The sequence below is a fragment of the Phascolarctos cinereus genome, unplaced genomic scaffold (assembly GCF_003287225.1).
Source record: "Phascolarctos cinereus isolate Bilbo 61053 unplaced genomic scaffold, phaCin_HiC Scaffold_3;HRSCAF=262, whole genome shotgun sequence".
In the NCBI taxonomy this organism is placed as follows: Eukaryota; Metazoa; Chordata; class Mammalia; order Diprotodontia; family Phascolarctidae; genus Phascolarctos; species Phascolarctos cinereus.
This window is the reverse complement of record NW_027555736.1, coordinates 79014497-79042472: the sequence shown is the minus strand read 5'-3', so window position 1 is coordinate 79042472 and position 27976 is coordinate 79014497. Positions and strand designations below refer to the sequence as shown.

The 27976-nt window shown below is 41.5% G+C and overlaps 2 protein-coding genes across 6 annotated transcripts in view; one reads left to right on the top strand and one right to left on the bottom strand.

Annotated features, from left to right (window-relative positions):
• MYOF (myoferlin) overlaps positions 1-14431 on the bottom strand; it is a 158406-nt gene extending 143975 nt beyond the window's left edge. Inside the window, 1 exon segment of the mRNA XM_020964136.2 lies at positions 14235-14431. Within this exon segment, the coding sequence (XP_020819795.1) occupies positions 14235-14322 (88 nt within the window). The 5' untranslated portion in view covers positions 14323-14431.
• Positions 14282-27976, top strand: part of CEP55 (centrosomal protein 55) — a 46847-nt gene continuing 33152 nt past the window's right edge. For 3 of the 5 annotated variants that reach the window (XR_002320234.2, XM_020964089.2, XM_020964086.2), the window contains exon 1: positions 14282-14373. Coding sequence is in view for 2 of the 5 variants with exons in the window: in XM_020964089.2 (XP_020819748.1) it covers positions 14359-14373 (15 nt within the window). In the remaining 3 variants the exon portion in view is untranslated. Of the gene's footprint in view, positions 14374-22647; positions 22722-22746; positions 23105-27976 lie in introns of those variants that run through there. The other 2 variants (XM_020964087.2, XM_020964088.2) reach the window with 2 other exon arrangements.

The window sequence follows — 27976 nt, the reverse complement described above, 5'->3', positions numbered from 1 at the left end:
CAGAAATCCTGCCTGCTGGGAGAGCTGTCCAGTGAACAGAGATCCTGAAACTTTTCCTGACCTGTTCCAATGAGATAGTCTTATACTAAGCTTTTAAGTTAGGACTAAGTTTTTTCAAGGACACATTATCAAGGAATTAAAACAACATGTCCTGGCCTTCCAACCAATAGTACAGGGTGGCTAGGTAGTCATCCAAATGACAGATTTTATTAGATTTAAAAAAAAATTTTTTTTTGCTATGTTTTGAGTTCCAAATTATCTCTCTCCCTCTCAACCCCATATTACAGAAGGCCAACATTTGATATAGGTATAAATAGATACAGAGAACCATATAATACATACTTCCACATATCAGTTTTTTCTCTGGAGGCAGATGGCATTTTCCTTCATATGCACTTAGTAGTTTATTTGAATATTCATATTACTCAGAAAGGCTTAGTCATTCACAGTTACCCTTTGAACAATATTGCTGTTACTGTATACAACACTCTCTTGGCTCTGCTCATTTCACTCTACATTATTTCATGCAAGTCTTTGCATGTTTTTTAAAAAACTCAACCTGCTCATCATTTCTTATAGTACAGCAGTATTCCATCATAATCATATACCACAACTTATTCAGCCATTCTCCATGGGCATGCCATCAATTTCCAGTTTTTTGCCATCCTTAGATTTTATTGTATGATTTTAGTAATCACTCATAAAATGACCCCTAATTTTCTTGGGTTTCTCTAATAAGGAACTGATTCATTGCTAAACTATGTTCCAGCCAGAGTCATAAGCAGCTACAAAGGAATTCCATTATCTTGCGGCAAACCCACACCTTGAGAGATAAAGAAAGGATTCTTTTGTTCCAAGTTAATGTTCTTCCTCTTACAGGCTGGGTTCACACACAACACGAACACTACTGGGTCATTTAATCATTCTGATAAAAAGGAAAAAACAGCTAGACCAGCCAGTATAGACTGGCATTTCTTTGGTTACAGCTTCATGATGCCAAGGTCAAGAAATGAACTATTCAGGGTATGCTTCTGTCTATGCCCACACCACCAATGAAAAAGTCATAAAACAGCAGGCTGACCCCACCAAGCCATAGTTAATAAAAAAGTATGAATTCCTGATCTCCCCCCACAACACACACACACGACCACCACCATCACCATCACCACCATTACCACTAAATGGATTAAAAATTTTCGGCATGATGTTGACAAATTATCCTCCTTCAACTGCCTATGAGATATCTCCACTTGGACAGCTTGGTGACACCAGAATCTTCAAGTATCAAAAACTGAAGTCATTCTCTTCCTCTCTTCTCTTTTTCTCTGGCTCCCAACCCCTATTTGCTGTAGCATGTTACCTAGTGGAATCAGTTCCTTGTTATATCAGAACCATGGGAACACCAGATGGAAAAACAAAGAGGTCTGGCTGTCCAGGTCTCCTTGAGTTATAGGATCATAGGATTTCAAGCTAGAAGGCCCTTTAGGGATCCTCTAGGCTTGTCTTATTTTTACAAATAAGGAAACCAAAGTCTAGAGAGGTGAGTTGAGCTTCCCAAGATTATATTGGTAGTAAGGAACAGAGTCCTGATTCAAACTCAGTGCCTGTGATTCCAAATCTAGCACACTTTGTTCTCCAAAATACTATGCACCTAGGGATCTTCAGAAGGACAGACCTTAAGAAACTTCCTACCCTGCTCTATTCCCAGTCAGCCTCCTGGCTGATCCTAGTGTTCACTACTAGGTAGCACTGATAGCCACTTGCAGGGGTGTCCCACACTTGCCCTGTAGGTCTATGCCCACCCTATTGGGACAGAAATGCCAATAAAGTGCCTACTCTGTGTGGTTACCAGACAGTCTATCCCTTAGCTCCTGCTCTCACTATGCTGGCTAAGAGTATGCTGATTTATAGATCTACCAATCAGAACTTAGGATCATGACCCTACAGGCTGACTAACTCATTCTCCTTTAAATGAAAAGTAATTTCAATGAGTCAGTTACCAGACCTTAATATAATGGAATTAGTTTCCACAGAAACAGAAGCATGTGTCGGAATGCTGACTATAAGGTTTTTTACTAAAATTAAACCAAGTCAATTAAAACCTACTAAGTGCAAGGAACCAGCTAAGTAGACCAGAGATATAAAGAAAAACAAAACAAAAACATTCCCTGCCCTCAAGGAGCCCACAGTCTAATGGAGGAGACAACATGCAAACAGCCACATATAAATGAGATATATACTGGTGAAGTTGGGGATTGTCTCAGAAGGAAGGCACTAAGATTAAAGAGGACTGGGAAAATCTTCTTGTAGAGGGTGGGACTTTGGCTGAGACTTGAAGGACACCAGAGATGCAAAGAGGCAGAGATGAGATGGGAGAGCTTTCTAGGCATGGGGCCAGCCAGTGAAAATTGCCCAGTCTTGTGCTAGGAAAAGCAAGAGTGTGCAGAATGGAATAAGGTACAAGAAGACTGGAAAGGTAGGAAAGATTTAGGTTATGAAGAGCATTAAAAGACAAATAGAAGATTTTATATTTGATTGTGGAAGTAATAGTTTATTGAATGGGAACTTCACTTTAGAAAGATCACATTGGCAGCTGAGTAGAGGATGGATTGGAGCAAGAAGAGACTGGAGGCAGGGAGACCAACCCACAGGCTACTGCACTAGTCCAGGTGAGAGGTGATAAGGGCCTGCACCAGGGTGGTTGCAGTGTCAGAGGACAGAAGGAAATCTTATGAGGGATGTTATAAAGGTAAGAAACTACTCAGCACATCAGTAAGTCAATTAAGAGTACTTTAATAACATGAGAATGTAATGATTAATAAAACATCTGCTGCAAACTTGCTATTCTCCTAAATCTCAGCATTCCCTGCCCCACTTTCCAGGTATGCATCAAAATGGAGCTAGGAGGTCTAGGCATGGCACTATATGAGTCCTCCCTTGAGCAAGCAAGCAAAGACGTGTGATGACAGAGTGCCCATGTGATGTTCAACCCACATTTCACTTAGGGCTACTTGTCAGGTGTAGATGCATAAACCCCAAAGTCAGAGTTTTAACTCACAGGCAGCATGGGAGTTGAAATACAGGGTTGGTGCTTCCCTCTCTCAGGAAGGCATCTCTCCCCTAACTAGCCAATCACAGAGCAAGGTGAATGTGGTCAGCACCCAGCTCCAGAAAGAAGCCAAACCATCCGCATATGGCTCTAAGTCCCTTTCCCTATGACACTTACCACTGAGCTCTGCTGCCATTTTGTAGCAACGTTATTCTCTCACTCTTCCTAAGACAAAGGCTTCTGCTGCTCTTCTCAATAGGGTCAAGGGGGAACAGAAGAGTGAGAGAAGGTTTCACTAGAAATGATCCTCTGGTCTCAGTTCCCACAAACCCTCTGCTTCCATTTCGCTAAACTGTTTCTTTGTTCTGTTGGGATCCAGGCTACGTCCGACTCAGTGAGCAAACTTGGCTCCAAGTCTCTGCTTTATCAGGCTCAATGTGAGATGCAGACTGGGAGCCAACCTGGAAAAGTCATCTTTGGCCAGCTCCATCCCAGTAGTCCCTAGAAACCCCACTAAATTGAGATGTAGGAATTACTCTCAGCAACTGTAGGGCAGCTAGTTGACATGGTGGACCTGGAGTCAGAAAGACCTGAGTTCAAATCTGGCCTCAGACACTTACTAGCCATGTGACCCCTGGGCAAGTCACTTAACCTCTGTTTGCCTAGGTTTCATCAACTGTAAAATGATGTAAAATGAAGATAATAACAGTACCTATCCAACAGGGTAGTTGTGAGGCTCAAACAAGATAATACTTATAAAGTGCTTTGAATAGTGCTGGGCACATAGTGGGTATACTATAAATGCTTACTCCCTTCCATGACCTCAACATCTCATCTCTTGCCTCACTGCATTGTCCAAGCTAGTCCCCACGTCTGGTCTGCACTTCCTCCTCATCTCCACTTTCCAGCATCCTCACTTTCCTTCAAGCTTGGCTCAAGCACCACTTCTTCACAAGATTCCATTATCTTCACCATTGCTCTTGTCCCATCATTACCTTATGTGTGTTTATCAGTATGCATTCTGTATCCTTTCAACAGAACATTGGCTCCTCAAGGGCAGGGACTGTTTAATTTTTTTTTCTTTCTACCCACAGTGGCACCCACATCATAGATGTTTGATGAATCTTTGCTGCGTTAAACTGAATTGATAAAACAAAATCACAGTTGTGTCCCATCATCTTTGTTGGTTTTTGTTGGTTTATACCTGTGAGGCCACTGGCATTCTGTCCTCTACTTCCTCTTTCAGAGTCCTTCTCTCCTCTCCTGACCTCTTATTTGCCTTCCTCATACTAAGGCTAAGGTGTCCATCCCTTGTCATTCTCTGAAGGAGCTGATTATAGTAATAACTGACATTCATGTAACACATGCTTTAAGCTTACAAAGATCTCCATCTCTGAATGCTTGCTGATTGATTGATCATCACAACAACCCTGCAAGCATTATGATTCCCATTTTATGGAAAAGGAAAACCTAAGGAAATCAGAGAAATTAAGGAATTTGCTCAAGTTTACATTGCCAGTAAATGGCAGAGTTAGGCCTTAAAACCAGATCTTCTCAGTTTAACTCTAGCAATATTATACTCTCCATTATCAATTAATTGCTGAAAAGGTCTTAACTGAGAAAGCCTATGGTGTTATCCCTCCTATTTGTATCTTAATAAAGTGAACTCATTTGTTCATTTGACAAGTATTTTTATTTTTTTGCCATAATACAAATTCTTTATTTTTTCATAAATAGTATTTTGTTTTTCCAATTCTATGTAAAGATATTTTCATTTGATTACATGTAAAGAATGTTTTCAACATCCATTTTTATAAGGTTTTGAGTTCCAAATTTTTCTCTCTCCTTCCCCTATCTGATATAAGTTATACATGTGCAGTCATGTTAAATATATTTCCACATCAGTCATGTTGTGGTGCAAGAAGAAATAGAACAAAAGGGAAAAACCACCAAAAAAATGAAAATAGTATGCTTTGATGTACATTCTGACTCCACAGTTCTTTCCCTGGTTGTGGATAGCATTTTCCATCATGAGTCTTTTGGAATTGTCTTGGATCATTGTATTGTTGAGAAGAGATAGTCTATCATGGTTGATCATCACACAATGTTGCCATTGCTATTGCTGTGTAAAATGTTCTCCTCAACAAGTATTTTTAAAGCATCGGATATAACAAGCACTATGCTAGGCCTTGGGTACAAAAAATATTTTTTTAAAAAGGTGCCTGCCTTCAAGGAGCTTATATTCTATTGAGGATAAATTACATATACACATATAAATAAATGCAAAATATATGCAAAGTTAATACAAGGCAATTTTACTGGCAAAGGCACCAGCAACTAGAGGGCAATCAGTAAAGGCCTTGTCTATTCAGAGTCACAAGCTGAAGGAACTTATGAATTCTAAGGAGGCTAAGGAAGCTAAGAGGCAGAAGCAAGGAAAGAGTACATTCCAGGAATTCCAGACAGCCTGTTCAAAAGCAGGAGATGGAATGATGTGTAAGAGGAACAGAAAGTTTGCCTAGAATGGAGAATGCAAGAAGTGGAGTAACATGTGATAAGTCTGGGAAAATCAGCTGGAGTCAGACTGTGTGTGGAATTTAAATGCCAAGTCTGTATTTTATCCTAGATATAACAGAGAGTATTTGCACTTTCAGAACAGAGAAGTAACATGGTCAGATGCATGCTTTAAGAATACCATTTTGGTAGGGAGAGGCTATTGCAGTAGTCTAAGCGAAGCGAGAGGTGGTCAAGGGCTAACTAGGGATAGCTGTGTGCGTGGAGAAAGGGCAACAGACACTAACAATGTTGTGAAGGTAAAATCAACAAGACTTAGCCTCAGATATCAGAACAAGAGTGAATGTAGGTAGGGGTGGGGGTAGTTGAGGATAACACTGAGATTGCCAGTGTGGGGAAATGAAAAGATTTTTTTGCCCTGGACAGAGATAGGGAAGTTAAGTAAAAGGACAGATTTATGGAAAGATAATCAGTTCTGTTCGGGACATATTGAGTTTGATATGCCTACAGAACATCCCACTAGAAATATCAAACAGGCATTTAGTGATATGGGGCTGAGGTTAAGGAGAGATATGACATTGGGTATACAGGAGACCTTATTGAACCCAAGGGAGCTGATCAGATCACCAAGAAAGAGGAGACACACACACACACACACACACACACACACACACACACACACAGAGAAAGAGACTTAGTAGATAAAAGGGTAGATGTCACCTCAGCAAGTCAAGTCACCCAGCCTTTCAGGGCTTGGGACAAAAAAATTAGCTTCTTAAATCTCTTCCAATCTAATTATCCTATACCTTTAAAAAAGATATACAGAGATGACAAAAGGGTTGATGTCAAAGGAGTTGTGGAAAGACGGGCTCACCAAACATATGGTTAGTAGAGTTGTGAACTGGTCCAGCCATTCTGGAAGGCAGTTAGGAGTTACACTAAAATAGTAACCAAAACGTCCATAACCTTTGACCCAGAGGTTCCACCACTAGGTGTGTAGCCCAAAGAGGTCGTGGAGAGAAAGGTCTCTTAGAACACCCTCATGCAAAAAAGCAGCACTTTTTGTAGGAGAGAAGATTCAGAGACAAAGTAGGTACCTATGATTGTGGAATTGACAAATTGTGGTGCATGAATATAGTATAATAGGACTGCACTGTGAGAATTAAGAAATATTGAGAATACAGAGGAACATTAAAAGACATATTAATAGATGTGAAGTGAAGTAGAACCAGGAAAAATATACACAATAACCACAACAATGTAAATAAAAAGAACAACAAAAAAATAAACTCAATACTGACTAATTATAATGACCAAAGCTGGGCCTAAAGACAAGATGAAAAATATTGAAATCATACGGTCTCAATGTCCTCCTCTATCAAATGAGGGCATTGGATTAGATAATCTCTAAAATGCCTTGAGGGTCTCAGATTCTATAACCACCAGTGAACAAAAATATTAAAGAAGGGCAGGAAGATGAATCTGGTAAATTGTCCATCATCTCATCAAAAAGGGAAAGAAATAACAATACCCAGAGGCTGAGGGTAAGAGCTTAATACTACTGAGAAAATAAACGCTCCACCTTTACAAATAGCTAGGAGCCAGCAGACTAAGCCTGTATGCACTAGGCTTCTGAAACAGGCCAAGTTTAAGTAGGGTTGGGCCATTTGGATGGAAAATGTCCAACCTCCCAACTTCAGGAAGTGGTATTAATGACTCAGTAGGTTAAATCCTGTTGCTTTTTCAGTAAGTATGCGACAATAGTAACACTCTCGGGAGATCCTCTTTTTGCCTTTCAAGACTTGCCTTGCTTACAAACTAAGTTTGGAGGCTGAAAAGGGGCTTCACATAAGTCAAGAAGGCAATGAATTTATAAAGCAGCAGACTGTTGTGGCAGCACATTTTAACTCACACAAAGAAGGACTGAGGCCTAACATGAGACACTGGAGAGATGGGAAGAAAGGGTGAGGTAGAGACAATCAAGAATACAAGCAGGAGGTCCCTAGTAAGAAGAAAGGAGGTGGTTATCAGTGATGGTTTTGCAAAAGGCTACTCTTTGACTAGACATGCCTAGGTTATGCCACCACTCATCAATGAGTCCTTCATCACCTCCACATCAGGAGAACTAACTCAGGATTATATAAGGAGAGTGTAAGTTTATGTCAGGCATACCTGATTGCTTTTCCATCTCTGATGCCATAAGAAGGGACAAGCTCTGGATTGACCAGTGAGGCCCCCAGATGGTCAGACACAGGACAAGAAATTTTCCAGCATGGAGTATATGGAAGTTTTAGAAAAGGGTAGGAGGTTACCAGTCAGGAGAAGGGGGGAATACCAAAGCAGAGACAATCTGTTGCAAGTGCTCAGAGAGACTTCAGCAAAATCAAAACAAACCCTAGAAGTTCTTTGGATAATCACAGGACTAAAGATGAGTAGAGTGGCCGGCTGACCGGGAAAATTGTGTCTGTGTCCTGTCAGCTGTGTGGTTCCCTTGAATGGCAGAGAACCTAAGGTCCCTATTGCTTGTGAGACTGCCTTCATGAACCATGGGGAATCAGATGAACACAAGTCTTCAGTCATGTCCAGCTCTGCCAGTCAAAGAAACTTGGCCAGAAATAGAATCCTTGCATGACTCTGTCTCTCATTCCAAAATGAAAGAAACACATTAGATTGAGGAAATTCCCACTTTTATGGTAGCACACAACTCTTGAGACACACATCTGCATAAATCAAGGCACACTGCTGATGAATCACGGAACTTAGAACTGGAAAGATTCTTCAGAGAGTTATGGGCTATGGGCAGATGAGGAATTATTATCCTCACTTACAGGTGGAAGTTTTACCTTTCTATAGTGCTTAGCAATTCACAATGCATTTTCATTATAACTATTTGAGGTAAATGGTGCAAGTACCACAGAATCATAGAATTTGAAAGTTAGAGAGAACCTCAGTGACCAACCAGTCCAATTCATACACAAAAGGAATCCTCATGTAACATACACAACAAATATCATTATCCCCATTTTACAGATGAGAAAACTGAGTCTCAGGGCAGTGGAGTGAATTGCCTGAAATCATATAGATAGAAAGGGTCAGAACCAAGGTCTTTTACCCCACCACACTGCAACTATTATGTCTCAGATATGAGTAAGAGGACTTGATTTAAATCCCACTTCTCAGGCAGGCAGGCAGTGATTGGAATTTATTAAGATCATCCTACGCACAGTGTACTATTGTAAGCATTGGGAATACAAAGAAAGGCAAAAGACAGTCCCTGTCCTCAAGGAGCTCACGGTCTGTGGGAAGAGCCAAGAGTGTGCTCAAAAATGTTTAATAACTTTCTCTCACAGTTTAGTTTGCATTATTAACACTTTCTCCATCACTTTCTTAAGTCCAAACAATTGCATTATTAACATTTTCTCCATTACTAAACAATAAAAAAAGAGCCCTGATTTTTAGCATTTGCAAACTTCCAAGATGTAAATGAAAATTTAACAATTGGGTCTTGGTTAGAACTGACTCTAGTACATCCCTGGGAGGAACTGACCGTCTAATTAATCTGCTTCTCATGTTCACTTTGTTTGTCCTTAGATAAGTAGGTTGCTAACCCTCCGTGGACTTCATTTTCCTCTTCAGCAAAATGATGGAATCAGAATAGATGGCCCCTTAGATCCCTTCCAGCTATAGATCTATGATTCTCTAATCCTTTGAAGAACTTACCCAAAGTCATTTGATTAGTTAGGGGTGAAGGAGATACTAGAATTATCAAAGGTTCTGTATGTCAAGTGAAATAAAATGAAAATGAACAAGGCATTGAGGCAAAGATCATCTCCATCTGTGGAGAGGCAATGTGGTGCTGTGGAAAAAGAACAGGGTGTGTAGTCAAAGATCTTGAATTCAAATGACTGCCACTGACAAGGTGTTTCGCGAGAGGGTTGAATGAGAGGGCTGAACTCCCTAAGGTCTCAGCCAGCTCTTAGTTCTCTGAGTCTCTGACTACCTGTCAATATGGTCAATCAAGTAGCACCCACAAAAGTTGGAAAGCAGCTTGTCGAGGTGGGAGGAGGATTTAGGAGACAGACCTGGCTTCTAAGTCTGGGTCTGATGCTAGGATGATCTTGGGCACATTACCTAACATCTCAGCTTCAGTTTCCTCATCTGTCAACTGAGGTGTTCCAATCAGACTATTTCTACAGTTTCTTCCATCTCTGAGTTTCTGTGTGATAGGCAATTCAACCTAATGGTATAATCAGTTGTCTTCCCCATAATAGAATGAGCCATTGTCAAATGATCAGAGGGAACAGAAAATTTACCCAAGATGGTTGAAGGGTGTGAAAATGGATATGCTAACTATGTTGATTTGATTGAGGCCCCCCCCCAATTATCTAGGTAACTGAGGGGAGCTGTATGGGACTGATTTGACCAATACATAATGGCTTGACAAACCAACAATCCTTTGCAGTGAACAACAGTGAGAATTCGCTGGAAGTGCAGAATCAGTGACCCTGCAAATGGCTTAGCTCCAGCTAGCCTTGAGCAGTCTCTGGAGATAAGTTGGCTCAGTGATTGAGAGGATCCGAAGGAAAGTGTGGAAAAGAAGAGGAATTAGAGTACCACATTGAAGATCTACAGAGCATAACTCTGATGGGCTGGACACATTGTTTTAATGCCACGTTTGCTTGCCTAAAAGACTATTTTACGAAGAACTCACGTAAGGAAGGTGTTCACATGGTGGTCAGAAGAACAGATACAAGTACACTATCAAAGTCTCAATGAGGAACTTTGGAACTGATTGAATGACATGGGAGATGCTGGCAACAGAACTCCCAGCATGGCATGCCCAAATTAAAGAAGATACTGTGCTCTACGAGCAAAGCAGAATTGCAGTAGTTCAAAGAAATGTGAGATGCACAAATTTAGAGACATCTCCACCCCAAATGTTCATATGGACCATTTGTGCCTGACCAGTGGTAGAATATTCCAAGTTTGTCTTGGTCTGATCAGTCAAAGTTAGATACTCTGTCACTTGACTCCAACATAGTGACATCATTTTGGTCCTCTTAGAAATGAAAGACAACGACCAATCTATCAGCTAGCCTTGGATTCAAGGAAACATCCTACTTTGATGGGACTTTGGGAGACATCCCTCTAACTTGTTCATGTTAGAGCCTTGAACTGTTTAGGTTCTTTTTGTTTGATGTATCAAAAGGCAAGAGTCCTTGCACCTGGAATTCCTCACTCCCCCTGCTTCCTGCCACTCCTCCTCCCTTCATGCCTAGTGACACACCCCCTTCTCTTCTTGGACCAGTCCGTTCCCCATCTTCCTTTGTCTGAAAATAATATAAGCCACGTCCCTGCTTTCCCAAAATGAACTGTTTCAGCATTAGGCTGTCTGTTTCACATGATCAAGTTATACTTGCTTAATAAAGATTACTCTTGATTTCACTGGCATCATCTCCCTCAGGTTTACTTCTACTTTGGGGAAAAGAGGAATTTGGGTATTCAAGGTCCTCTTCCCTTTGGGGAAAAAAAGATTCAGATTCCTTAGGGTGCATGCCTCAGTTTACAAGGGCAGTGATTGAAAAAGAGAATGGATTGAAATGCCAATCTAGACTAGTCATTTAGGTGGTCTGTGCTTGCCCAATTTAACAGAAGTTTTTAGTTTCCATCTTAGCACTTGGCCTTAGATGAACTCATAATCATTAAAGGAACCAAGACATTTTCCATAACAGCCTTGATGTCTTAACTATCAACAAGTCAGCCATGCTCAATCTGGACTCACTATCCTTCCTTTGTAATTTTCATGCTTTATCAAGTTTCATCCAAGTAGTTTCTAAATTTCAGTCATCTTTATACATTACTCACATATGTAAGTATAATACACGGATGCTTATAGGAACCCAGGATTCTTTGAGACTTAACAAAAATAATGTTCTCATAGAATCATAGAATACCAGAGTTGCAAGAGATTTTAGAGACTATTTAGCCTCTCCCTTCCTTTCATTTTACAGATGAGTAGAGCCAGGGACAGTGAGACTTTACCTCAGGCTGTCAATGTCCAGGGCAGCACTCTTTCTCCCCAGGAGCTGATCCATAACATCCCTTCTCTCTCACCCAATCTTACAGTACAGTGCCTTCCCCAAGCCACAGTCTAATTCTTCTTCCACAGGATAACCCTTCACATACTTAAAGACAGTTGTAATCCCGGTTCGGCCACCTACTAGCTGGGTTGTTGTTTTTCATTCCTGTCTGAGTCTTTGTGACCCCATTTGGGGTTTTCTAGGCAAAGATACTGGAGAGGTTTGCCATTTCCTTTTCCAGCTCATTTTACAGATTAGGAAATTGAGGCAAACAGGATTAGGTAACATACCCAGGGTCACACAGCTAGTAAGCATGTGAGGCCAGAGTAGCTACAGGCAAGTCATTTATCACATTCTCTCCTCCTTGACCCTGTTTTGTTTTTGCCAAGACCCTACAGATTAGACAATTGAAGACCAATGACATTAAATGACTTTTCCAAGGTCACATAGCTAGTTAGTGACCCAGTTCTCTAGATGTCTAGTCTATAAATGTGGTAATATCTCTGATGCTTATTATATACCTTTTAATTTCACCTTTAATGCTTACTCCCTGTGTGACTTTGGACAAATGTAATTTCCCTCAGCATTAGTTCCCTCATCTGTAAAATGAGGGGGTTGATCTGAATGGTCTCTGAAGTTCCTTCAAGCTCTTAGATCTATGACCCTGTCATGACCAAAGTAGGTAATTTTTATAAGGCACGTTGTAATAATAACACATTACATAAATGTGTACTGTTTTTCAGTGAAATCCACACATGATTCCTTAGTCACAGTTTAGCAAATTGTTCCAACCACCCTCTATTCTGTTTTAGCAGACAATAGTGCCTGACGCAATGCATCTCCGCCCTCTTTGGACTGACCCTGAGATGAAACTCCATCTACCAATACAAATCAACACTAGCTCTTCAATTTATAGTCTTAATTATTGCCTGGAGCAGTGACGTTAGTTGACTTGCTCCCAGTCACACCCCGAGACATGTCAGAGGCTGGACTAGAACCCAGGTCTTCTCATCTTCACATTGTTCTCTCCAACTATGCTATGTTGCCTCTCACCTAAGTGTCTTGCACGCAGCAAATAATAAATGTCTCCAATTCAAGTGATAATAATGTTGATGTCAACAACCACTCGAGGCTGATTGAATTGGATTGGATTGGAACTGGACTGGGAAAGGAAGAGGAAAAGAAAAGGATAAATGATCTATAAGGAAAAGAAAAGGCATGTAGTACAGGAGAGGAGGAATGGGATTAGGTTTCTATTCTTTGCCTTCACCTTTCACCCCTTCCCCTTTACCGTCTAATTGTTACAGGTTCTAATGTCTAAACTCTGTGTTTGCAAATGGCCGATGGTCAGTCCCTAAAAACTGAAGTTCTATGCAGCATTTTAAGTAAAATGTAATGATCACAGGAGTTTGCAGAAAAATAACTTTCTTATAGATTCACAGATGCTTAGAACTGGAAGAGATCTTAGACAGCCCAACCTTTTCACTTAATAAGTGAGAAATCCAAGGCCCAGAGGGGCTAAATTATCCCTCCCCTCCAATGTCATACAAAGAAAACTGAGACTAGAGCCCAGTCTTCCGAATCAGCTAATCTTCTTGCTGGTAGCACAGGAATCTTTCCGCTAAAGAGATCCGTCTAATCACAAAGAATTTAACAAGCAAACCCCTCAAGTACCCAAAAGTTAAATAATTTCCATCTAGAAAAAAGGACATTACAAACGAGAAAAAGAATACCATTAACTAACCCGCAAATAATAACTCCAGGAAAAAGAGCTCAAGATCTGGAGTCAAAGTGTCTGGGCTCAAAACCTACCTCTGACAGTTACTATCTGTATGTCCTTAAACATGTCATTTAACTTCCCTAGGTCTCAGTTTCCTCATTTATAAAAGAGGGTGTTAGATTAGATGGCCTCTGAGGTCCTTTACAGCTTCAAATCTTTGATCCTTCGACTCCTTTGAAACCCTTGCTTTGCTACATACTAAATATGTGGCCTTAGGCAACCTTTTTTTAAATCTCTCTCAGTCTCAGTTTCCTCATCTGTAATGGGCGGGGTGGATTTCTGAGCTCCCTTCTAGCTCTAGCTATGCTCCTATTACCTCCACCTTTCATTGCCAAAAATGGACCAAAAGGATTATCACCATGAAATTGTATTAGTGAGCATGAATTGCTGGGACAGCTGACTACTTTTTAAAACAGGCTTATGGTTGGCAGAAGGAATTATGTATTAAAAACCCTGGTTTGCAGCTAAAACCTCTACAGACTTTTAATAACAGAAACCAGAGCTGATAAGTCAATATGTGTTTCTTTAAAAAGCAAAGCAATCATTTTTCCCCTGGAAGTTCAAATTTCAGGTCTTAGCATAAGTCTCAGAGACTTGAAGGGAAGGGGGGCGGGGGGGGAGGAGAGACCATCCAAAATAATCGATTCCATTTCCTGTTCTACACAGGTAACAAGAGCCCACTGATCAAAGAGAGTCTTTGCAAGCAGTACAATCACCTTATTATCAGAATCATTAAACAACTCTACCCGAGAAAGTGCATTATATCAAAATCCAAACGTGACCCTGGTACTAAGAAACAAAGTTGTCTTACCCCTAAAAATAACCGAGACAATTGGATCGGGTTTCCCAAATTTCCCTTTAGGGATATCGCTCGCAGACTCCACGATGACCCGAAGCATGATTGCTGGACTTGGAATAAGCCGCTAAGACGGAAAATGAAGTTTGGAAAGGTAGTACTGCATCTGTGCTTGCGGCTTCTCCATGAACCAGCAGAGCAAAGAAGGCAGGGAGTGATTTGCTTACGGTGAAGGAGGGAAGGGGGGAGGGGGAAAAGAAAAAGAGTCAATGGGTGGATCTGTCAGATTATTTACTAAAGGCAATCTGTAAACCGATACCCGAAACTCCCTATTTTTACTCAGAAATAGGCAGTAATAACTTGTGAAATCTGGAAAGATGGAAGTGAAACCTTTTAAACTCCAACTAGTAATATTCATGTGCGATGTATAGAACTAAAATAGATTTAGGGTTAATGATTAATGTGGAAAGAGCTAAAAAAAAAAATGATGCTAATGTTTGATTCTTTCCGCAGCAGTTCCTGAAATAGACGGCGGTTAGTTAAAGGGATACAGGATGGTGGTTTGAAGGTGCCTGAGCTTTGGAGAGAAAGGTCTTTAACTTTGATTAGCCATGGTGCCTTTCATTTTAGCTGCACCTTTCTTCCCTCTCACACACCCTAAGGTATCTACTTACAGCATTTAAAATTAAGTAAGAGACTCCCCCTTCTGCATGAATTGGGAATAGCTGAATGGTACTAGATTTTAAGCTCAAAATTAGGCTTCAATTCCTAGTGTTTTAAATACTAAGTAGGTTTTAATTAGGCTTAACTGCTAATATAAGGAAATCTGGATGCCACTATTATACCTCCTATAGCTACTCTCTCCTCTCTCCCTCTCTTTACTGATAAATCGAAGTTACCCATTGAGTTTCCTATTCTTCCCTTCCCCATATAGGAAAAGTTCTCTTCAACAGCCCTCATTCTGCCCTCCCTCTAAGAAAGAGGCTCTCTTCCTTACAAAGGCTAATCCTTCTATTTGTGCCCTTGACTCCAACCCCTCTCATATCCACCAAGATATGAGCATGGTACAATGGATAGAATGCTGCCCTTAGATAGTTTCACATCTCACCTCTGATACTTATGTGCTGTTGTTTAGTCATTTCAATCATGCCTGACTTTTGTGACCCTTTTTTGAGGTTTTCTTGGAAGAAATTCTGGCTTGCTGTTTCCTTCTCTAGCTCATTTTACAGATGAAAAAACCCAGGTTTCAGCCTGTGTTCAGGGTCACACAGCTAGTAAATGTCTGAGGCTGCATTTGAACTCAGGTCTTCCTGACTCCAGGTCTCAAACTCTATCCACTTAGACACCTAGCTGACCTTTGCTGTGTGCCATGGGCAAAGTCATTCAACCTCATACAGCCTCAGTTTCCTCATAATTAAAGAGAGACTAATTATGTCTGAAATGCTTGCTGTATAATGTTTTTATGAAATTCTAATGACATAATCTTTGGAAAGTGCTTTGTAAACCTTAAAGATCTAGATAAATGTCAGATAATCCAAGTTGGTGGTCATAGTTTTTCTCTCACAGTCTTTGATTTCTCCTTATCTCCTGGTTTCCTCCCTGCAGCCTATTAAGAAATTCAAGTCCTCCATTCTTAGAAAATACTCATTTGTCTGTGCTGTCCCTTCAAGTTGTATCTTCTCCCAGTTCTTCTTCTTCTTCTTCTTCTTCTTCTTCTTCTCTTCTTCTTCTTCTTCTTCTTCTTCCTCTTCTGTTTCCTCTTCTTCTTCTTCTTCTTCTTCCTCTTCTTCTTCTTCCTCTTCTGTTCTCTTCTTCTTCTTCTTCTTCTTCTTCTTCTTCTTCTTCTTCTTCTTCTTCTTCTTCTTCTTCTTCTTCTTCTTCTTCTCTCTGTCTCTCTCTCTCTCCCCCTACCCCAATTTCATCTTTTCTCATATAGGTTCAATTATCATCTCTATGTAGATGACTTCCAGTTCTACATTACCAAATGCCTACTGGACATCTCTACCTGGATGTCCCATTAGCATCTCAAATTCAACATTCCCAAAATAGAACTCAGCATTTTTCCCTAAACTCACGCATCTTGCATACTTTCATATATCTATTGATCCATCCAGGTTTGCAACCTCAGGATTATCCTCAACACTTCACTTCCTACATGCTCCCTCATCCAATCAGTTACCAAATCTTGTTCATTCTACCACCACATCCTCATATCTGTCCGATTCTCTCCCCTTAAATATGTACTATTCTATTTCACTCCTCATCACGTTTGACCTGAACTATTGAATTAACTTCCTAAATGATCTCCTTGCTTTCAATCTCTACCCTCTTCAACCCATTCTCCATAAAGTAACCCAATTATGTTTCAAACTTCAAGGGTCAGTCCTAGCTTCTACCTCCTATGAAAAGCTCTTCCTGATACAATGAGTTGCTAGTGTTCCCTCCTGTCCCTTTCCTCTATTTCCAGTTTTCTTACATTTTACTCTCCTCCTTTCTATGGTCCATCCATACTGGTCTACTCACTGTTCCTTATGCATGATGCTCCATTTCTCATCTCCATGCCTTTATGCCAGCTGTCCCCCCTGCCCAGAATGCTCTTCTTCCACCTCTTACAATCCCCAGTTTCCTTCAAGACTCAGCTGAAGTGCCTCCTTCTACAGGAAGCCTTTCCCAGTTCATGCCACCACATCCCCCTACCTTTCTAGATCCTTTTCTTCTAGGATACTTTCCAACAACTCTGTATGTCTTTTGTACGTACCGATTTTTGTACATGTCATCTCCCCCACTGAAATATAAGGTCCTCGAAGGCAGAGACTGCTATAGCTTTTCTTTGTATGCCCAGTGCTTCACACAGTGCCAGGCATACAATAGATACTTAATAAATGCTTATTGATTAATCGAAGAGGATAATCCTTGCCAGATTCCCAGACTAGGTAATAGGAAAGCCCTAACCATCAAAAAATTCCCAGGAAAGATTTAATTGTTATGGAGATCATAGTTGGATGGTTAGATCTGGTCCCCTATGTCTGGGCTCCCCAAGGTTGGATTGGTGGTTGTACTCCTGTGTGTACACCACTTTGGCAGCTCTTAAAGTGTATGTCACTCTGGGAGTGAGCATCTTCTTTCTTAAACTGATTTGACAAATAGCTGGTGCTGATAAAGGTCCTGGGGGGAGGGGGGTATAGACCAGTTTGACATCTTGAGCTGAGTCCCAGGAGCAAATGATATAATCAAGAACAAGAGCTTTAACTGCATTTCCGATATTTGAAGAAATGAATGAATGAATGAAAAAGCCTTTATTAAGAAAGTGCCTACTATGTGCCAAGCACTAGTGCTGGGGATGCAAATAAAAGGAACAGTCTCTGCTCTCAGGAAGCTTATATTCTTATAGAGGTAGTTACACATAGGGGAGATGTAGCTTGAAGACCTGAAATTGCTTTCCAGGAGGAGCTGCCCAAGAGGACTGCAGAAGGGAAAGGGTGACACCCTCTCCGGGATCTTGTCTCTCCTCTTTGTACTCATTATTATTTTGTTCCTTGAATCATTTACTCTGTCTGTGAAAATATTAATCCTTCTACGCTACCCTCCCATGTTTGTTCTTTTCTACTTGGCCTGCTGGCCTTCTGCCCAGGGTTGGTCTAATACCGATTCCTTTGAAGAAAGTGAATCATGGGCAAGGAACTCCCTGGTCCAGATAGGTGAGGCTGTGGGGTATGGGGCATTCAGGATTGCTGGGTCTGCCACTCCAGCCCCATAGGAGACCTAAAAGAGGGCCAACTGTGGTATATCAGTAATTCACATCAGGATGAGCAAATATGGGAGAAGGTAGGATGGATGAAGGAATTGTACCATGACCCACTACTTGAACAATGGCAAGGTGGTTGGTGAGGCTGTGGAGAATATAGCTGGGGGAAGGAGAGTAAAGTGAAGTATGGCTGGGGTCAGCCTGAAAAAATGAGTTGGGCAAGGCAATCACCAGTAGAGGCAGCAGTGGTGCCAGGACAGGATTTCCAGAGACTAAAGGGCTAAACCTCCAGAGTATGTATCTGGTCCAGGTGGCGGCAAAACTATTGAGAGGAAAGGTGGGAAATGGGGAGTGAGGACAGTAGGGAATAGGCAGACAGGTGTTACAAAATTCACTCTGGGCAAGTAGCATAAAAATGCCCATTAATCAACATGTAAAGACACATTCTGTTTTGAAGATAAAGAAGATAAACCTTAAAACACAAAGATCAACTGTGAGAAAAGCCTCTTGAGGCCAGCCTCTAGCAGGGACAATAGGACCCTGGCCCCATGGACAGAAACTCCTTGATACCCCTAGGTCACTAATGGAGAAGCCTCTTTGGGAAGATCAGCCAATCAAAGGCTGGCGGAGTAGGGCTTTTCTAGGGTAGGCCATGGCATACTCTTAAATTTAATCTGCATCAGTAACATTTTGTCCATCACTTTTTAAAGTCTAGACAATCAACAAAACAATAAACCAAGCTCTAATTTGTAGCAATTTCCAAGGTGAAAATACTCACACTGTATTCTTGCTTAATGTCAACCTGAATGCAAGAGGAAATAGCCAATAAAGCAAAATGGAGGTCTTTCATCAGGGCAAGTAAGTTGGGGGTGGGGTACCACATAGCAAGTGCTGGGGTACCCGAGGAGGGGGCTGGGAGCAGGGTTTATAAAGAGCACTAAGGCAGAATCATGGATGGCCAGGCTGCTGGTAGGAGATTTACAAAATAATCAGAGTTTGGGAGTGACATGCCTGGTCAACCCCAGGCAATTCATTGGTCTGGGAACAGAGACAAGGTCAGCTTCAGTCAGTTCATAATCAACTGTGTTTTGCCACTTAGTAAGCTCTAAACTCAGCTGTTTTCATCTGCTGGAGCATTCATGCTTCAACAACCCTTTCAATTTTAGTACTCTCAGGCAAAACTAGGGCCTTGCCCTAGTTATGCCCCTGATGAAGACAGCCCAATGTCTCCTAGTCCAGCAGGGCATGAATCAGAATAACTGGATTTCATGCAGGTCATAACAGATCTGAAAAGCGACCTCTCTGTATATAGAACACACCGTATGTCTGTAAGTGATGCTACTTGGTGCCTTTCAACAAGCATTTATTGTGCAATTATTATGTGTCAGGTACTATGCTGAGTGTTGGGGATGAAAAGTAAGGCATGTATTCTGTGACCAAGCAACACTAGCCTCCTTGCTGTTCCTCAGACAGGATACTCCATCTCCCAACTTTCATGGGCTGTTTGCCATGCTTGGAAATCTCTCCCTCCTCTCCTCCACTTGGCTTTTCTGGTTTCCTTCAAAACTTAGCTAAAATCCCACTTTATACAAGACATCTTTCCCAACCCCTTTAATTCTAGTCCTTCATTCTGCTGATTATTTCCAATTAATCTTGTATGTAGCTCGTATACATGGTTTTTGCCTGTTGCCTCTCCCCTTAGACTGCAAGCTCCTTGAGAATGGCACTTAAGAGAGAGCTTGGCACCGTAGACCTTTAGTAAATGTGATTGATTATTGATTGCAGGCAAAGATTGTCTTTTTTCATATTTTCATGCTTAGTACTTAGCACAGTGCCGAGAATATAGTAGGCTCTTAATACACGTTTATTCACTGACTGGCTATATGCCCAGACCTTTATTTATGTCTGACTTTCTTGGAGGTATCGTCCAGGAGTGGGATCTATAGCCAAAGGGCAAGTAACTTTAAGAGAGAAGGCATAATTCCAAATTGTTTCCAGGATGGATAGGGTAATTCACAGCTCCAATAACAGACCCTATTGCTCTTCTTCCAGCCTGGAGAAAAGCGTAGGGGGAGGGAAGGAGTGTGGATTTAAAGGGGGTCTGGCCCAAAATACTGGGCATAAACCAAAGGCCAGGCCAGGTCAGCAACCAGAGTCTCTTTTGCACACCAAATCCAAGAGGCTGAAATTCAAATGTGGAATAGGAAACAAGATGATGATCTAGCAAAGGAGATGAAGAAAAGGAAATAGCAGTATCTGAAGGACAGGAAAGGAGAGAATATCTAGAAAGAGGAGGGGATTGATATGTCAAATGCTGCATAGAGGTCAAACAGAATGAAAACTAAGAAAAGGCTAATGAATTTAGCTGCCAGCCTTCTGGAGAGCAATTTCACTACTGGTACATTCAGAAACCAGATTGCCAGGAGTTGAAAAGTGAGTGGGAGGTGAAGAAACAGAGGCAATAATTATAGATGTTAAAAAATATAAATAAAAATATATAATTAAAAATAAATATGTAGCATTTGGCTGTGAAAGAAACATTATAGCTTGAGGGGATGGCAGAGTCAAGTGAAGTGGTTAAACATTTTCAAAAGTAGGTAAGTCAATAGGCAGCTAGGAAGGAGCCGGTAGATGAACAATAAAGATTAGAGACTGAGACAAGATTCCAGAGGAGATAGGGATGATAGACAAAGTGTAAAACAGAGGGGTTGATATTTGAAGGGAGGAAAGCTACCTCTTTCTTAGAAGCCGGAACAAAGGAACCAAGAAAAGGAGAAGGGAGGTGATATATAGGGGTTTTGAGGTACAGTGTAGGAGAGAAAAGCAAACTTACGATGGATGGCCTCAATTTTCCCTGTAATTAGGAGATGAGGCCCCCTGTTGAAGAAGAAAGGGATTGCAGGGTACTTGAGGAAATCGAAAAGGAGTGGTGAAGTAGGTCTCCTGTAGACATCTTAAATTCAGTGTATCCAAAAAAGAACTCATTATCTTTCCCCCTAGACTCTTAGTCCTCCTACCTTCCTTGTTATTGTAGAGGGCAACACCATCCTCCTAGTCACTCAGGCTCCAAACTGGGATGTCATCCTATCTCTCACTGTCTTTTACCCCTCATATCCAATCTTGCCAAGGCCTGTCAATTTCACCTTTTCAACACCTCTCCAATGTGTCCCCTTCTCTCCTCTGATACTGCTACCACTCTAGTACAGACCTTGTCACCTCATGTCTGGACTATTGCACTAGTCAGTTGTGGGGTCTGCCTGCCTCAGTCCCTCTCCACTCAGATTCATCCTCCATTCTGCCACCTAAGTGATTTTCCTAAAGTTTAAGTCCAACAAATCTATCCCTTACTCAGTAAACTACAGTGGCTCTCTATTGCCTACAAGATCAAATACAAAAATGCTTTGTTTGGCATTCAAAGGTCTTCATAACCTAACCCCATCCTACCTTTCCAGTCTTCTTACACCTTACTCCCCAGTATAACTCTTCCCATCCAGTGACAGCCTGGCCTCCTGCCTGTTCCATGAACAAGATGCCCCATCTCTCTGCGCTGGGCATATTCTCTGGCTGTCCCCCAGTCCCTCTGAAATGCCTTCTTCTTCTGACCTCCTGGCTTCCTTTGACTCTCAACTAAAACCCCACATTCTACAGGAAGCCTTCCCCAAGGCCTCCAAATTCCAGTGCCTTCCCTCTGTTAATGATTTCCTTTTATCCTACAGGGAGCTTGCTCTGAATATGTTTGTTTGAATGTTATCTCCCCCGTTAGATTGTAAGTTCCCAGAGAGCAAGCACTCTCTTTTGCCTCTTTTTGTATTCCCAGTTCTTAGCACAGAGCCTGACACACAGCAGGTATTTAACAAATATTTATGGATTGATTGGTAAAGCTCTTTGCAAAAAAGTTGTCTAAAGCCTTTTATCACTTGACAATCAACACTCAACTTCCTTTCCTTTGCCTCTACAACTTTTCAGCCACTTCATCTTTTTCCACACCAACCTTACTTATTTAGGTATGATTTGTATCTAAACAAGTGCATCCCCCTCACCCTCAGGGCAGGAACTGTTTCTTGTCTTTCATTTTCTTACGTATCCCGAGCACGCAGGACAGTGTTTAGCACAGAATACTCCCTAAATTAATGTCAGATTAATTGAATAGCAATCAATTATTTGTGATCGGAACAAAGATTTGGGGAGTCATGTGAGGTCAATAAACAATTTGCTTCTTTTTGATCCTTCCGTTTGGCACCGCTTTGGTTAAAAATTGCGGTTAAAAAGTACAGCCTCTGGCTGCTTACTACGACCATCCCAAGGTTCAGATTGCAGACCAAGGCTCTGCTCCAGGAGGTTGCAGCCAGGATGCAGCAGCCTCAAGGCTGGGGGAGGGAGGCTCCGCCTTCATTCCACCCCACAAGCCTGCCCCGGAGCCTTTTCTAAAGGCCAGTCCCCAGGGTGGCTCCGACAGGTGTAAAAGGCGGAGCTCCGAGCCTCGGCGGGGGCGGAGAGGGGCAGGCGGGGAGGACAGACTGACAGGCCCGCCCCTCCCCTATTTCTATCCCCTCCCCGTTCACGGGTTAAAGTCCCGCCCACCGGCGCTTACAACCAATCCTGAAAAGAGCGCCTTGCTCCCTGCCCCTTCTCTGCCGGAACCGCGCCCTCGCCGGCAGTGACGTCATGCCCCCTCCCCCTTCAGCCGCGGGATTCAAATTTCCGGAAACTGTGGAGGGTTCGGCTGTGGAGGAGGGCGGACGACAACGTTGTCTCAGGTGGGTGGTGGCGCTGGTGGCCGAGGTGGACCGAGCTCCGTCAGTCGCCAGGGGACGGGAAGCAGGGGAGGCCCTGCCCGAGGAGCCCGCAGATCTTGGGCTGGTATTGTCAGAGCCGGCCGGGGCGGCGGGGATGCGGGAGCGCCTCAGCTGAGGGCACCGCCCGGCGGCCGAGATTGTCTGTGAGACCCCACCCTGATGCTTCCGGCTGCCGTCCCAGATTGGGGATTTGTCTTGTCTTTCCCTCGCCTCCCGGTTCTGTGATATCCCAGAGTCGTAGATTGAGGACCCCAGGAGGTGATGTGGCCGGCCCGAGGAGGCCTTCACCTTCCAGGGATTCAGAACCAGAGCCTGGCCCCCTGGAGTCCATTTTGCGCCACACGGTTAGTCGGTCGACTTATCCAAGGTTCTCATTTTACATTGGAGGAAACTGAGGACCAGAGAAGAGGAGGGACTTGAACAAAGTCAAATCAATCAACAAACGTTTATTAGGTGTCTGTCGTGTAAGATAATAACAATAATAATGATAACATCTATGTGACGCTTACTAATGTGCCTAGCGCTTTTCAATTATTATCTTATTTGATCCTCGAAACAATCTTGGGAGGTGGGTGCTATCATTATCTACATTTTACAGATAAATATTAATACGGTGTATAAATATTAAATATTACATGTGTAATTAATACATGTGTAAAGAATGAAACAGTCCCTACTCAGGGAGATTGAACATTCAGATGGGGGAGACAACAAATACATATATGAAAAAGCAGCACTGTGGGGATTGCAGTCTTGAGATTACAAGGTGGTGTTCTTGCTACTGTACTACCTAGCTTAGGCAACATTGCTTCTGTGTTCTCAGTTCTCTTTGCAGTATCCTCTTAAAAGATTTTTCTGCCTAGAGCCCCAGGTGGGGAACCAGTGGCATGTGGCCTTCTAGGTCCTTGGGTACAAGAAATCCTTTTATTAAGGGGATTTGTTCTGTGAAGTTTGGATTCATTCAAAGGTCCGCTGCAGGTTCCCCACCCCAGTCCCCTATACTGTCCCTATACCTCATGCCATCTTGACAGTGATCTTCACAGAATCTCAGAGTTAGAAGGGACCTCAATGGTCATTTAGTCCAACCCACACAAGAGAAGGAACCCCCTCTAGGACATAAGGGACAAGTGGTCATCTAGTCCTTGCTTGATGACCAATCCTCACAAAATAGTCTTTTCCACTTACAGCAAGCCTACGTTTGCCAGTTTGTGAGTTCCATCCTTTGGGCTCCTTATAAACCTAGCTGATCATGCCATTCCTTTGCTCAGAAAATCTTAGTTCAAACTAAGTTCTTAGTTAAAGTCCTAGTTCAAACAGTCTACAATCTGGCACTGCTGTTCCTTTCTAGACTTCTGTCCTGTTACTCTGTTCCACACATTCTACGCTCAAGCCCAAGGAAAATTTTCTCTCTCCCTGAATATGCTATGTGCTGTCCCAAGTTTTCTGGCTTTGTGCACACTGTTCCCTATGCCTTGAGTATTTCCTGTCCCGTTTTTAGGCTGTTGAATTTTTGCTCAGTCTTTGGAGCCCCACTCAAGCGCTCAAAGGCAGCATGGTATAGTGGAAAGAGTATTGGACTTAAAGTCGAGAAAGATCTGTGTTCACATTTTACTATTGATATTTATTAGCTGTGTAATCATGGGCTAGTCGCTTGATCTCTCTGAGCCTGAGTTTCCTCCTTTATAAAATAGGGATAATTATACCTGTATTTCTTTTATAAGATGAGGTAAAAGTGCCTGGCAAATTTTATATATTCATTATATGATGATGAAGCCTTTGCTAATCCCCGGTAACAGTCTTCCTCCTAACACTTTGTTCTGCAACTCTCTAATATAGCTACCTTGTAATACTGTTTATTAAAGTTTTTCTATGTTTATCTTGTCTCCCTACCAGACTATTAGCTCCACAAAGGCAGAAAACTGTGTTTTATCAAAAATTTTTTTGCTCCTCCCACCCGGCACTAAAATATTTAAATGTTTGTTGAATGAATTTCCTGCTTGTATTTGTATTCCCAGCACATAGCCCAGACCCCAGTGCATACGAAGCATTTAATAAATGCTTGTTGATTTGTTGACTTTGGAGGGACTTAAAAGTAGGAAGGAGCTTTACTCTCCCTATAATGTCCTATCAATTGAATACCTGTTATGTGCAAGGCACTCTGGGGAATTTAAGAAGCAGAATCACTGTAATAGCTCATTCATATAGAATTGTAAAACCTCAGAGCCAGAGGGCACCTTAGAAACGATCTAGTCCAATGTCTTCATTATACAAATAAAGAGACAGGCTCAGAGAGGACTTGCATCAGGTCACACAACTAATTAGTGGCAGAATCAGGACTAGTAATCAGGTCCCCAGACTTCTAGTTCAGTAAAGACAAGATCCCCAAAACAATTACTGAGCAATCCTAGACAGAACATAGTAATTCCTAAATTGTGCGTTAACAACTAGACTTTCTATAGGAGGTCAGAACAGGGGAGAGTTCCATGAGGACAAGGGAATTAGGGAAGGCTTCAGGGACTTGGAACTTAAATTTGACCTTAAAGGATGGTAGGTTTTAATAATAGAAGAGGAAACTAGAACAGTATGAGGAAGAGGAGAAATGAATATTGTATGTTTGGAGGGCAGTAAGAAAATTAGCAGGATTAGAGCAGAGGACTGGATTTGGGTTGTATTGTGAAATGAATTTGGAAAGGTAATTGGTAGTGTGGAGCCCAGTCATGGAGGGCCTACCTTGAAAGCCAGGCAGTTGGAGAGCCCACTGTACATATCTCTTCCTTCTCCAATCCATCTTTGCAAGCAACTGCCAAAGTAATATTCCTAAAGCATAGATCTGACTATCTGGTTGTCCTACTCAGTTTATTCTAGAGGCCCTGTAGTACTTCTGGGTTTTAATACAACCTCCTCTTTGGCATTTAAAGCCCTTTACAACCTGGCTCCAATCTACCTTTCCAGCCTTATTATTCATTACTACCCTTACATACTCTCTGGCTGTTAAAGTACTTCACAACCTGACCAACCACCTTTCCAGTCATCTTACCTTTTATTTCCTTCCTCATACTCCAGTATCCAGTGACACTGGCCTTTTTTCTGTTCTCACACATTTGGATCCATCTTCCAACTCCTTACCTTTCACTGATGTTCTCCTATACTGGGAATGCTTTCTCCCTTCATTTCTGATTTCTATCCTCCCTGGCTTCCTTCAAGATTCAACTTAAATTCTACTTCTATTCATCTTTCCTGGTCATGTCCGTTCCCCCATCCCCACATAGTGGCTTCCTCCAAGATTACTTTCCATTTACACTATGTGCATATCTTGTATGTACATAAATCATTTGTACCTTGTCTACCTTATTAGAAAGTTAGCTCCTTAAGGAGTAGAACTGTGTTTTTAATCTTTCTTTGTACTTCCAGTACACAGTACCTGGCTCATAGTATGTGCTTAATAAATGTTTATTGACTGAAAAACACCACCTCTTATATGAGGCCTTTCCTGATCCTCCCACACCACCCCTTGCTGTTAGTGCCACTCTCTGCACTCCCATTACCTTATATTTATTCACGTACTGTTTTTTACCTTAACATAAGCTCTTTGAGGGCAAGGACTACTGAATGTTTGTCTTTATATCCCCAGAAACTTAGTGCCTGTTACATAGTAGGTATTTAAATGCTTGCTAATTGATTAATTTCATTTAATTGGGGATATAAAGGTGAGGGGAGGATGTAAGCTCCCCAAGTTACTTTCCAGGCCTATTGGCTTATATTTTGAACATTTCTCATCACCGATCCTTGGTACACAGGGTAAGTTGTGGTTTTTTTTGGGGGGGGTGTTTTAATTTAAGCACCTCTTACTATTCCACAGCCAATATTCATCAGAGGCAAATTTTGAACCCAAGTCCTCCAGGCTTTGAAGCTTGTTCATTACTATACCAAGCTGCCTCTCATGCTAACTATGTGCATTTGAGCGAGTCATTTAACCTCTTAGTGAATGTAGGTATCTTTCTGAGACTATAAGTTGCATAAAAGGTGTTAACCTGCATTGGTGGAGGGAAGTTCCTCACCACAGAGTTCCCTATACCAGTGAAATCATAGATCCAATTCCTATCTTTATTCTTCTTCTTGTATCATCTTGGTATGCTGTGATGAATCCAAGCAAATGGAAGCTAAGTGTGAAAAAGCTTAGAAAGTTATGGAAGTTAGGTGAGGCAAAAAATTACAATACTCATTACCTAAGCAGTGCCCTGACTTTTTTTTTTCTCTTTAATATACAGGCCAAATTCCATATTTTATTGATAGTTTGAAATTAACAGGCCACCTGATAACACATTGCCAAGCTATATGCAGTGCTTTGTTATTATAAACAGTGCTTTAATGATATTTTAAAAAATACTTCAGTTTATTATTTATATATTTTCAACATTCTTTTAAAATATATTCTCACCTCTTTGAACTAATTCCTATGAGAGTGAGATTCAATTATTTCCCAGCATCCCTCACCGTTATTTTCCCCTCCACTGTACAAGCTCTTCTTTTCATTCCTTTTTTATGTGAGAAAATTTTCCCCATTCTACTTTTTCCTTCCTCTTTCTCTTAGTTCATCCGTTTTTCTCACCTCTTCATTTTTTTTGAGATAATTCCAACGTAATCAACTCATATCTATGTTCTCTGTCTGTAAACTCTTTTTAACTGCCACAATAATAATAAAGTTCTTAGGAGTTACATATATCACCTTCCTAAATAGGAATGTGAACAATTTGACTTCATTGAGACCCTTATGATTACTATTTCACGTTTACCTTTTTTATGCTTCTCTTTGTGTTTCAATGTCAGATTTTCTATTCGGTTCTCTTTTCATCAGGTATGCTTGAAAACCCTCCATTTCATTAAATGTCCTTCCCCCCCCCCCAAGGATTATACTCAGTTTTTCTGAATAGGTTATTCTTAGTTGTAGTCCTAGCTCCTTTGCCTTCTAGAATATCATATTCCAAGCTCTCTACGCCTTTAATGTGGAAGCTACCAAATCTTGTGTTATCCTGACTGTGGCTCCACAATATTTGAATTGTTTCTTTCTGGTAGCTTGAAGTATTTTTTCTTTGACCTGGGAGCTCAGGAATTTGGCTGTAATATTCCTGGGAGTTTTCAGGAGGTGTTTTACCCTCTGGATCTAAGATATGGGGCAGTTTTCCTTGATAAGTTCTTGAAATAAGATATCTAGGCTT